Here is a 13,096-nt window from a genome sequence, read left to right on the forward strand (position 1 = left end):
ATTTTTGGGATATACTAGGAAGCCTACAGAATATTACTTTACTCTCTTATTTCAGACCGTAAAATAAACAGAAGTTTGCAGGTTTTGACCTGTACATTCCTTCAAAAGTATGAGTTCTACCCAATTATTTATTTGTGACATTTAAGATGGAAGTCTGCATGAGATTTTGATTCACGTGGGCTAATTTCTTCAGAAGCTAGGAAAGGAGTGCTTCCCTTTAAACTTCATATCATAACGTATATTTGCAAAGATGTTAACTGACATAGTTTATACATGCTTTATTGATTTTTCCTTAGCTGCTTAAAAGATCACTTTTTATTAGTTTGCTATTTACATTTATAATCCGACCAAGTAAACGCAATCAAAAGCACATACAAGTTGCAAAAAAACAGTGTTTCCTTATTATTTTTTTTTTACCCTAAATTTATATCTGTGATAGAACAATTCCAAATCCAATACTTACTTCCTGTCCTGTTTTATCATCTGTTCCTGGCATTATGTAAAGAGCTTATACTAAATATCAACATTGAGCTCTTATATAGCATTCTTAATCCATAGATCTCAAAGCATTTTACAAAGGATGATCATTATCCTGCTTCAGCTATGAAAAGAAAAAACACGCAGATCTTCAGGGTGAAATTCAGCTCTCGCTGAATTCCCACAGTCAAGCTAGGATTGCACTTTACATGGCAGTACCACCAGTCAGCCAGAACAGCATCCATATCCTCAGACAGACCCCAGAGCCTTCCGCAACACTGGTGGCCTGCGATTGGCACTCAACAACTCCACATGCCATTTAGGAATAAATCCAGAGAGAAAGTGGCTTTCAAGACAGTATCTTATTCAGCTTGACATTCACTAAAATGCCTCCCATCCCACATAGGCAGCACTTTTTAGCTGTGTACTCTACCTTCTCCCGTGTATCCTTCTTACAGCTTTAAACACAGTAACGTTGCCATCAGAGCTGTAAATAGCTGCAGTCAAGTCCTCTACTCAGGCTTTACTACTGAAATCAATGCTGCTGCAGACAGACGCACAGATATCAAGGTCTAATGACGCCACTCAGGTGTCTCAAAGTATTTTCACCTCCACACTGAAACCCTCAAAGCACCTAAGATCCATGGGTACCTAAGATATGACTTATCAAGCCTCCTGCCTTCATCCTTTCCTCCCCTCATTTAGACTTGTTTCTCTTGCCCACTATGCACCTTGCTCTAAGGCACATGTTTAAACTCAGACTTTCTTAACTCTATAGACTCCCCTGGACTATTCAGAGAACCTAGAACCAAGTCTGTGTATTGGAGATTACCCGGTCAGGAACAAGGACTAAAAGCAGACTGTGTACTAACAACCACACTGGCTACTGGGGTATGGCTCTGACTGCAACTACTGCGTGCCACTGCAGTGCCATAAAATAATCAGTGAAGCTAACTACTTCAGTAGCACATCTGATAACGTACTATCCAGGTGGGATGATCTGAGAAAACTGTAACTTCTGACTTCGGGTTAAAGTTAAGGGGTTGCTGTTTTGACATGTGATATCACAAACTGCCTCAAAAAAAAACCCACTTTAGATCCAGGCACAGCCAAACAAGCTGGCCCCGAGCACAAAAATGAGCTGAAAAGCCATGATCTTCAGGACAGGATTCGGAGCACTTTCAGTCCCCAGCTGCACGCAGTAAGGTAGCAAAGGAAGAGAAACGCATGCAAGCTTTCCCGCAGATGGGGATGGAGGGAGTCATTCTGTATTTCACTGTGTTAACCCAGATACGTTATTCTGAGCAGCTGCTCCTAGAATCCCACGTGTTACGTGAACTACCTACTGCCTGAACCGGTACTCTCAGGAAGAGAAGGCACACAAAGCAGAGGAAGTCACATAATAGACTGCATCTTCTGGGATACTCTTCCAAAAAAACATAAAGGCAGCCTTATGGACTCCCAGCTCATTCCCTGCAACACCTGCCGCGCAGAGAAAGTCGTTATAGAGAAAGCCCAGCTTAAACATGCAAAGTTTCATCCCTTCCCAAGCTTAGCCCCGTACAGGCGCGGAAAGACAAGGTGCAGCTCTGCGGGTGCCGCCAGGCGGCTCTCGGCGCCTGCACTTCGGTAGAACGCACTAGAGTGGGTTCCGCAGGGACCGGCTGAGCACCGGCGCATCGCCGGGGTCGGCGCAACCCTCCTCCCCGGCCAGCGAGCGGCACGGCGGGCAGCGCCGGGCCAAGGGCGCCCCCTGGCGGCACCACGGGGAACCGGAGGGCGGCTTGGGAAAGGCGGCCGCCCAGGGACCGCTGCTGCCGGGGCTCCCTCCGGCGCCGTACTAGCGGGCAGCCAGAAATACAGCCATTGTTAATTTAAGGATGTAGGTCTCCTGCATGGGGCAGGGAAAACAGGGCGGGAGGTTCATAACACGTTTCTTTTTAAGGGGGGAGGATGAAAGGTAACCTCAGCACGGCAGCAATTCAGATTACAAAGGTTTCGTCTGAATCATGTGCTGGCTAAGATATAATTTACAGCAGCTGTGCTGCATACAACTCATTTACCAGAAGCTGAGACTAGAAAAGAATGGTCTTTTCATCCTATTTTTCTCCAGTGCTGGTCTACATCTTAACAATTCCAATATACTTCCACACAAAAATAGCACGCAGCTTACCGAAACACAGCTAAAACATAAAACACAAAATAACTTTGAGATTGAAGTTTATACCAACCACATCCTACTATTTGGAAGTTGTAATCATGTCTCTCAGCATGCCAAAGTACAAATATGGACCACAACATGTGGAAGAAAAAAAAAAAAGACAACATCAAAACTGAGAAAGACAAAAGAATTAATCAAAAAGAAAACAGAGTTAAGCAAAAATCTGTAAACTTATACCCTAGGTCATAGGAAATTTTTATACAGGCTTAATAACTACAAGTGTTTGGTGGAACTGAAGTATTATATATATATTTTTTTTTATATATAAATGACTTTTCTTATAGATTCGTTATAGATGTTCAAGGCCAGGCTGGATGGGGCTTTGAGCAGCCTGGTCTAGTGGGAGGTGTCCCTGCCCATGGCAGGGGGGTTGGAACTAGATGATCTTTAAGGTCCCTTCCAACCCAAACCATTCTATGATTCAGTTTTCTGACTCTGAAATACAAGTTCCTTCAGTTATAATTCAGTTATAAAAGACACAAAGTCCCTCAGACTGAAATCACATGTAAACTCCTGACAAATTCAGGCCCTTAGAGACAGAGTCAGGGACAAAAGTGTTCCCATGATATAATTTCCTGGACTTCACAAAGAATAAATTCAGAATCCTGATGATCTCAGGTGGTTCAAGACTCCTGGGCACATACTTTCTTCTATTATATTGAAATACAACCTTTGATCCAGATCCATTAAACTACTCAGTAAAATTATTTAAAAGCAGCCTGAACTGAATTTCAAAATACTTCACGTTCCATAAACAGTGTATTTCTTGCTCACAGATAGTAACTCAAACACCCTGCAACAAAAATAACAAACTGTTTTAATTCACAGTTGCAACACATAAACACGATGAGATCTGTACCTTGTTAATCCCGACTTCCCCACTCCAACAGTTTAAGTTAAATGTCACATTTACATAACATTTACATAAAGACTCAGTCTTGTTTATACAAAACCCAGCCTTATTTTTGCAACATGCTCGATGCTAATTCATAATGTAACAACAGATTGTTTTCTCTATCAAAAGAAAGTTTAATTCTGAGACAGCATTTGAAAGACTGCAGTTGCTCTGAAGCAATTTAGCATCATTCTTCATTACTGTCTGATCAAGGGGGTTTTTGTTGTTTGGTTTTTAGGTATTTTTAAAAAAAAAATAATTGAAAGTTTTGGACACTGTCCTACTCTAACCAAAGCGCCCTAACTGATTTTATACATCACGGCCACTCATGCGTTTCATACTTAAGGCCAGCACACCCATTGCAGAACACTCATGGAGCCTCCTGCCACAATCCATGGGAATTCAGCCATGGGCTTTAATGGTGGTAAGGCTGGATCCTGTAGCTGGGAATACTTTAGAAGCTTCCAAGCACTGCTCAGATTGTTTGTGGGTTTTGCGTTGTGTTTTTTGTTTTGTTTTTTTTTAATATCACTTCAGTGTTATCACTGCTTTCAACAAGAACACAATCAGACTGGTGCTGACCCCTTCAAAAATTGCCAAGGCCGGCAAACACTGCAGAACTTCCAGCACAACTGAAAGCAAAGCTCACGGGAGTCTGTGATGCGGCTGGATTTAACCGCAATATTTTATAAAAAAACCTCCAGCTTTCAGCTCCTCCATGCAGGGGTCTCTGCGGATAGATTGATTGCTGTTCTCTTCTGTATTTTAGAACTTTCAAATAGTTTTTGCAGAAACCCTAAGGCCTCATATTGAAAGTCAATTTAAACAAGAAATAATTCGTAAGCTAATACCAATAACTCTTCACAGCAATAAAATAAACACTTTAACCTTAAAACTACTTATTAATTAGACACAAAGCCATTCAATCACATCTAGTGATTACTACAATTGCTTTTATTAGCAACAAGACTACATTCTTGGGTTTTCAGTATGCTAACTTAATCACAAAATTTCAAATAAATCTCTACGAGGGCTGTCTCCTGCACATCATATCCCCATCGCAAGATGTGCAACAGATGGTAAGAATCACCTTTTGTTTTTCCTAGCTCCTTCACTAAGGCAGTATTGTTACAGTGGGGCTTTTTTGTCCAAAAGGATGTTTTTGTAACGCAACTTGGAAACAGCCAGTTTCTGTTAGTTTGCTCTTAGATGCTTGTTTCACAGCTGGACACCCTTGACTGAAAACAGTGCTCCTGCTACTTCTACTGGCTTTATCTGCACTGTTCCAGAAGAGCACAGCGGTCCAAGGGAGTCAAGACTGGTGAATACTTGCCATAGCCTTGTGTCCTATTAGTCCTGGCTTGATTTAGAGGCTGGGGATCGGAGGCAGAAAGGACCCAAAAGACAATGCAAGCAGCTGCATACATCCTTCACACAGTGGTCCTACCTGCATGTGAACTAAGTACCAGCATCACTGGATTCTTCCCCGGGAAGCCCATCAGTAGATTTAAGTGGAACAATGCAGTGTGTCACTTGCATCTTTGGCAGTTTTTACCCTGTACATTACTTTGATGATTATATATAGATAGAAATTGTCTTCCTTCATCCACATACATTGCTGCAGCACTGACCCAAGTGAGAAAAACGAGACAGAGACATAAAATTGTCACAGATGTACCACAGGTAACACTAAAGAAGAGAGTATTGCTTATTCAGTGGGTCTCCCATAGACACACAGGTTACATATAAAAGGTCAAACACATCCACTCCGACCAGTCATCCAGGACTCCCAAGCAAAGCAGCACAAAGATTTGGCAAAATTGGTTAGGATTAACCTCATCTGAAATAGATTGGCCAATTCCACACAATGCAGAAGTTGCCCTGTAGGGTGCTGTGTTTTTCTCAAGGTGGCTGAAGGAAGGTGAGGGCAGCACCATGCCCATTTATTACGGCAAAAGACTAAGGTCATGTGCTGACTAAAACTACAGCCCAAAAAGAGAAGGGAAGTCCTAAGGGTAAAAGCAATACTAGGGAACCGTGCAGGAAGGCAAAGTTGGTGTACTTGTATACACACCACCTACTGGAAAGGGTCTGTGGCATGAATCACCACCAGAACCACACTCAGACTTCTGTTCTCGAGGAAATATTTGATTTGCTCCAGCAGAGAGTTTATGCATACATTGCCGCGCATGCAGTAAGGATGACTAGGTGATCATGACACAGAGAGAACCAAAAAGCTGAACTTCTTGATACAGCAGAGGAGAAATGAATCATCCTCGTGGGACTTTACACCTAGCAATTTCAAAGGCAGAGGTGGTTATCCAAATACCTCTATTGATCCTGCTTCAAGAAGAGCAGAATCTCTTTAATACCATGCTACCTAGCCCAGCTACAGTATATTAGAACATCAATAATATTTTATGAGCAGCCACATTCAAAGCAGCAGCAGCGAGACTGTATAGCATTAGCACTGGCATTTGCCTCCAAAAACAGGGCCATGCTTTACACTGTATCCCATGTGGCACCCCAGCAGGGAGTCTAGCTGTTGGAGCCCAGAATCACCTCTGATCTTCTCTAGCAATGGAGTTGGAGGAGGGATGCAACACAGACTGAAAGGGACAGTTGCATCAGATGTTGACTTCCCGACACCTGGGTGTGTTAGAGAGGAGAAAGCTCAGATCTGTTGGGTTTTGTAGTTGGTTATTTTTGGTTGTTTGTTGGTGGGGGGAGGTTGTGTTTTTGTTGGTTTGGTTTTGGTTTTTTATGCGGGGGGATAGATCTCTTCAGCTTGGGATGGCTTTCACTTTGGTGAGCCTGTGCTTCCCATAGGGGTTACACTTAGTGACTTCTCACCATCTTAAGTAAAAAGCTGTAATGTCTTTTGGGAGGAAATGTCTGCACTTCAGAAAGTTTGACCTCACAGAAACTGATCTCAGTGGTGTATTTCTGAACAGATTAGACTAACAAGGGAAAAAACTGACTTTTCTTACATTTACTTAAACCAGTTATCAGATAGTTCATTAATATCTTTATTTTGTGGGGCCCTAGGGGGACCTTGTGGGAAATATGTGGGGTCCTAGGGGATTCCACAGAGAACAAAAACAGGAGCTGAGCCAGCTGATGAGCAGACTTCTACTTATCTTCTTTCATGAGTGTATCTTATTTAGAACCATAATCCCTCTTTTGCCATGAGACCATTCTGCCCTTACATGGAGGTGCCCTGTTTCTAACTAAAAATCAATACAGGTGGCAACACATATTAAATTTTGATCCCAGAGCTAAACTATGCCGTGCTCCACCTGAGAAAACTAGGAAAGGTGATGATTTTCAAGTTTTGTATTTGGATAACCTTTGCACCAGGTAATAAGCTAAACCTAAATAACCTGCAACTCTAAACAAGCTAAGGTCATTGCAAACCATGGGGTGAGCTGTCAGCACTGCTAACAGATGGAAAACTTTGGAAGACATCGGGGGTGTCTGGTCTTGCAGCTCTTTTCAAAGCCAGATCTGTATGGGAATGAGTATGATTCACACTTTTTCAAAGGCACAGCAGTGCTGAAAGCGTGGAGACTTCTCAAAAGGATCATGCCTCCAGGAACTGTCAGTTCTTCTCTACTGCCCTCATCTGTGCTGCCCTAAAGGAAGCACTGTTTGGCATTAGGACAGTAAATATTCTCATATGTTCACAATTTTATTTCATCTAATACCCTGTTCTCAGCACTGGATGAAATGCCTGGATAAAATAGCTTCAGTGAGCAAACAGCACCATTGCTCTTTCCCCTCTGAACTGCTACCCCAAAGGCTATTTTTATGCATTTTGAACTCTGAAAATACATCCATTGCCACATTCTGAGAATGCCTAGATTTAGGAAACACAGGGTTGTTCTTCCTGTAGTGCCGAATAAAAAAAAAAATATTACTATGCTTATACAGTACTTGATGAACAATTTTGCTGATCCTAAAAGAAGTAACAAATACTTTCTTTTATATCATTGTGTGAAAACAGTAGGCAAATGACCTTTCAAGTACAATAGTACATTTTCAATGGGTAGTATCAAAACCCAGTTTTCATCATGAAATTACTGACCTTTCCCCTGTGAATTTCCATGATCCCCGCTCAAACTCTATGGTATAGCTAACAAATGTTCAAGGCCCAGACCCCAATGTACTCAATTGCACTTAAATTTCACAAACAGTAATTCCATGATGCCACCATATTTCAGCATGCAAGTAAAGTGATTAGAAATCTAGTCCTACAATGCAGTTCAGCCTGAGCTGGTAAACACCACATAATTAGCCATTTCAGTATAATGCACACTTTTCAATAACAAATACATGTAACAAGATGGGATTTTTAAAACTTTGAGCTATCTTAAAATCCATATCAGAAGTACAGTTCAAGCCACAGCTAGATGGATGGACAGAAACTTCATATTTATTTTTTGCTAAGAACACAGAGGAAGCTGTGTACCTGTAATTCTGGTAATTCTGTCACACTTTGTGTCAAGCTTCACTTGGGCAAGCCATTGACCGTGTATGCCAGGCTATGTACTGTCCTAGTGCCTTCAATCAGCATTTTAATAAGTAATTAGACACAGATTGACCTTTTAACAGAGACTTGTTTTACTGCTGTTGGCCTCGCTTTTGTATTTAAAAGTGTCATACTTGGTTCCCCGTTCCACTGCAGGGTGGCATCCTTCTATTTAAAACAATATAGTACCCGTTGAATGTTTCAATTCTCAATTCATAAATTCTCAACAGTTCCTGCAAATCTGGTTTGTTTGGTTTTTTGTTTGTGTTGGGTTTTTTCCCCCCCGCTGTTTGTATTTCACACATAGAAACCTAAACTGTGAAGAGGACCATTTATGATAGATACTATATGAACACAGAAGGAGAATTGCAAGTTCTCAGGAGCAGAGACTGTCTAAATAGGCAAAAACAAAGGCACTAACTTTCTAAAGGTCACATGGCAGACCAACAACAGAGATGTAACACCAAGTTCTCTGTTTCCTAGTCCAAAATTCGTCTACTAAACAAAGGAAAATGGTTTTTTAGTTAAGGAAACCCAAGCAAAACTCACACTGCTTCAACAGAAGGGAACAGTATTTCCTCCTTAGCAGTACAGTTACAGAGAAAGTATCTGATGGCTCCCCAAGTTGCTAACCGGGGTAGATGTCAGACTAAGAATGAATTATTAAAGCTGTCCAAGGTTAGAACACCACACTGCAGAGAACCCACAGTGGGCTTTGAAAAAAAAAAAAAAAAATGACACATTAGTCAAAGATGACATTCAACTCATTCAAATTCAACAGCTATCTGCGGTCCAGTGATTGCATGAGCATGCGATTCCAATACTGCATCTCCACAGGATTTGAAACAATGCAGTATAAGAGAATAATATCTTACTACATTCATTGTATGAAGAAAGTGAGAGGAAATCTTGTGGCAGAAGCTTTACCAGGGGCTCAAACTTAGTACATCAACGCTTACCATGATTCTAGTCTTAAGTAGTTGTCCACATTCCCAGAAGACCTTATTGTGCGCTGTATTCCCTTTACAATACTAGCATATTTTTAAACCATTTCTTAATACGACTTCAATTTCTTATATGATTATTTTTAAAAAACATCAATCTGCTGGTCAAAATATAGATGCAACTGATTTTGTAGAACTGATACCAGAACTTAAATACATTCAGTAGTCTAAAACTATATCTACACACTGAAATACATGTGTCTTCAGCAATATCAATGCTATGGCTTTAGTGAAGAGAGCTGTGTGTTAAAAAGCTGTCACTTTACATGCAAAGAAGTACGTAAGATAACCCTAATGTTACATAGCCTACTGCTCAGAGGTTAGGAGATGTCAGAATGGGGTTTTTTCTGTACAACCTTAAAAACGAACCTGGTATTTCCTGTGACCTAGGCTTTGTGTGATCTCATATCTTTCATGTTTTGTGTATTGAGTTTAGGCACAAAAGCATGGTGTTCAATATGATACTACCCAGAATTCTTCGCTTTAAAACATACACTTTGTATTATTGGCCGATTGGAACCTAGACCTTGGACAAAGAATTAGCATTTTTTCCTGGATTTTGCCATGGTACTAATAACCTAGAGGAGACGCTGAATCTGAAAGGGGTATCTTAGATACTTTAGAGGACAAAGTGAAACTTAGAAGTGATGAGCTTAAGTCAGAGAAATGCTTCTAGGCATTTATCATCCTGTCTGGAGCTGCATGCTTCTTGTACCAGCTACAGTTGAAAGCTATTAGCAGGGTTCTGAAAATGTTAAAAAATACATGCTTCAAGTGAGTGACCAGACGACTGAAAAGCAAATCAGGAGTGACCAATCTGTTAGAGCTCTGGGAGCCTGTGAATCAGTGCTGAAAACCTTTGCATGAAGGCCATAAGGATTCATGAGTGTGAAGGCTTAACAGAGTCTTTACCCAGGAAATATGACAAAGTATCCTAAATTAATGAGTTTAGTAGCAAGGCCAAATCAAGGGAAGCCTAAGATCACCTGAGCCTTACGGTGGGGACCCAAACAGCATGCTCTGGCTCACATACTGGGTTCATTCTTCCAAGGTAAAGTTCTTCACAGATGCTTATTGCAACATTTTAGTGGGATGGAATAACTGATAGAATGAATTTTCTAAGGGCCTGAAGACGACAGCAAACTTCATCTTTCACGGTACACATCACACTTCTTTGTAAAGATCAGTAGATAGTGATAGGTGGGTTATCAAAAATGAATGCAAACACATTCTTAGTGAACACCTGTGACTTTGCTCACACAAAAGAACTCCAAACAGCAAAACCAGTTCCTCAGGGTAACATTCAAATGCATTAACCTCCCTTTTCTTGTTGAAATGCCCTGCTTTAATCACTGTGCTCCTCTAAATGTCAGCAAACAAAACACACAACAATTATTCCACTTTCCTTATTCATCTTCAGAATACAGTCCATCCACAGCATTGAATCAATCAAGTTCTCTATTGAAAAAAAGAAAATTCCCCTCCACAGTCAAAACTTTCTACAAAATTCAAGCCCTTATTAGAAGGTGCGAAAGTACTTGAGTTTCCAGTGGGAAAAAACACTTTTAATAATTTTTATTTACTGCAAGAAAAATTAAGATTTCCTCAGGAATGAGTGGAACATTGCCACCGAAATTTCCTGAGTCGAGGTTTTTGTGAAGGACACTTGAAGAGGTCCCTTAGTTAAAGTTCCACAAACTAATATATAAATGGAAGAGAAAGAGAATCTTGCCATAGAAAATATCAAGTAGTATTGAGTTCACATAGCCAACTCTACTTAAAACAGAAATGCTTTTTAATATGGAATTGCAATTCAAAACAAACATTAGCTTACCTGACCAGAAAGCGATGTAGCCCAACGTCAAAACTTCTGTAAGAAAAGAGATCCACCATATTTTAATTATTAAAAAAAAAAAATACTACTCTCTTGGGTATTGTACCAACATTGAATTCCAAAACAATCAATAATACCAAAGATAAATATAAGATTCCTGAATTGATAAAAACAGAAATGTAATATACAATCTCTTTTCTGTAATGACATGTGAAATTTAAGATAATCATCATACGGAAAGATTTAAATTCACATTAAAAAGCTCACAAATTCCTTGTTTGAGTATTTCTTCAATAAAGCAGTACCATTCAGAGTAGTATAACCCACATAAAGCATAAATTGTGTATATTCTTTTACTGGAAATATTTTAAGCATCCTGATGACCAGTGAGTCTGTATGTTTCCTGTCATATATGCAGGTAGATCCTCTATGCAAAGCTACTGCAGAATCCTTTCTTTCCCCGTTTGTGCTCTGTACTGCACTAAAATGCAAGGGATTGCTGTGAACTGTCTCCATGACACACAATAACCAAAGAACCCCCTTATGTCTCCTACAGATACACAGAATATACCAAGAAGTGGGCCTTGCAAGCGTGTTCCGCTCAGATCCAGTGAGGAAAATAATTTTCAGGACTTTTGACAGTAAGTACAAGTTAGATCACACTAAAATACAAGAACCATGCCTGAAAACCTCAGCACTGACAACATACACTGGCAGTTACTGCCACTGTTTCTTTCCCTTTTCTGTTTCCTCCCTGCCTCAGACAGCTCAGGAGAATCAAGCTCATGAGTAGTGTACTAGCAAATCCTTGACACTACAGGAAGGTATCTGCTGATTTGAGATATTTATCTAGTATCTGATATATGTGCCAGTTTTGGGACTATCAATCAATATAATCCCAGACTATGTGCATAACAGCACAATTAGAAAATGCAAATGAATTCTTTCTAGTGCTGGACTTGCTCTGAAATGGGCTTACATGCTGTACACAGAAAACAGTTTGGCATATACTAAGCTCTTGAGCATCCTGTTCCAAACACCTAATTGATCATTTGATTACAACATGGTTTTATTTTAACAGTATCACTTGCAGTGTGGCACCTTCTACCTGAAACAGCAAGAGAAGTCATCAGATAGTTAACCGCATCCTGGTAACAGCAGATAGTAAGTGAGCTGCAGAAGTTCTAGGAGTTAACAAGGGAGGGAAAGTCTACTGGCTCAGCAGGTGGACAGGAGGGGAGCAAGTTTCTCACTTAAGAGCTGCCTTGCAACAGGAAAAAAAAATATTCTTCCAGAAACATGCATATGGTCATAATTAAACATATATTTTCACATTTCTTTCCTAAAATCATTACCCATTTTACATTACTGTTATATTACTGTGTAATTATTCTGCATGAAGTGTATCCAGTTAGCTTTCTACATTCCTCCTGCCTGGATGCGTACTGTAATTTGGCTCTTCCCCTTCACTAAAATATTCTGTGTCATGCAGGCAGTATTCTGTATCAGAGCCAGCCACAGTCCATATTCATAGCTCTAAAAAACTTTTCTTCCAAGCAATTGGAACCAAGCACTTGATCTGTGCTTGGGATGGGGAGAAGAGGAAATTTGTACAGCTCTAGGAAACTGCTGTATGCTCAACAGCCATCTTACACATCTTCACCCAGCTCATCTTTTCAAGTTCTCCTGGATATTGTCTGATGGCAATGACCAAACCTGCTATAGTCTCTGATGAGACAACATCTGGACTTCTTGTGGACAAGGATGTGGAGCGTAAAAACATCACCGCTTTTGACACTGAACCAAAAGCCAGAGGACTTAGTATATAGCAGGCATGGAAACTGAACGGTCCTGCTGACTTGAGATAATCAGAGCTGAAGGAGGCTGGGGTGGACAAAGCTGAGGTAGATGGGTTCAGACAGGGATGGAGAATGAGATAGTTTGCTGTGAACTTACATGCCCTTTTTTCCTCTCATTTTTCACACTTTCAAAAACATAATGCAATTGTTATCAAAAAAAGATCTGTAACTTTATTTCATATAGGCTACAGCTATTAAAATACTTCCACAAAATCTTCAATAAGTATTAAAAATGAACATGCATAGAACCAATTTATTAGAATAAATGAAAAGGA

The 13,096-nt window shown here is 40.3% G+C and overlaps 1 protein-coding gene across 2 annotated transcripts in view; it reads right to left on the bottom strand.

The window, feature by feature from the left end:
- Positions 1 to 13,096, bottom strand: part of HHAT (hedgehog acyltransferase) — a 158,292-nt gene that overhangs the window by 110,759 nt on the left and 34,437 nt on the right. Inside the window, exon 9 of one of the 2 annotated variants that reach the window (XM_063328532.1) lies at positions 10,963 to 10,998. The exons of the other annotated variant lie outside the window; for it this stretch is intronic. Within the exon in view, the coding sequence (XP_063184602.1) occupies positions 10,963 to 10,998 (36 nt within the window). The remainder of the gene's footprint in view (positions 1 to 10,962; positions 10,999 to 13,096) is intronic. 2 annotated transcript variants of the gene reach the window in all.

The sequence above is a fragment of the Chroicocephalus ridibundus genome, chromosome 3 (assembly GCF_963924245.1).
Source record: "Chroicocephalus ridibundus chromosome 3, bChrRid1.1, whole genome shotgun sequence".
In the NCBI taxonomy this organism is placed as follows: domain Eukaryota; kingdom Metazoa; phylum Chordata; class Aves; order Charadriiformes; family Laridae; genus Chroicocephalus; species Chroicocephalus ridibundus.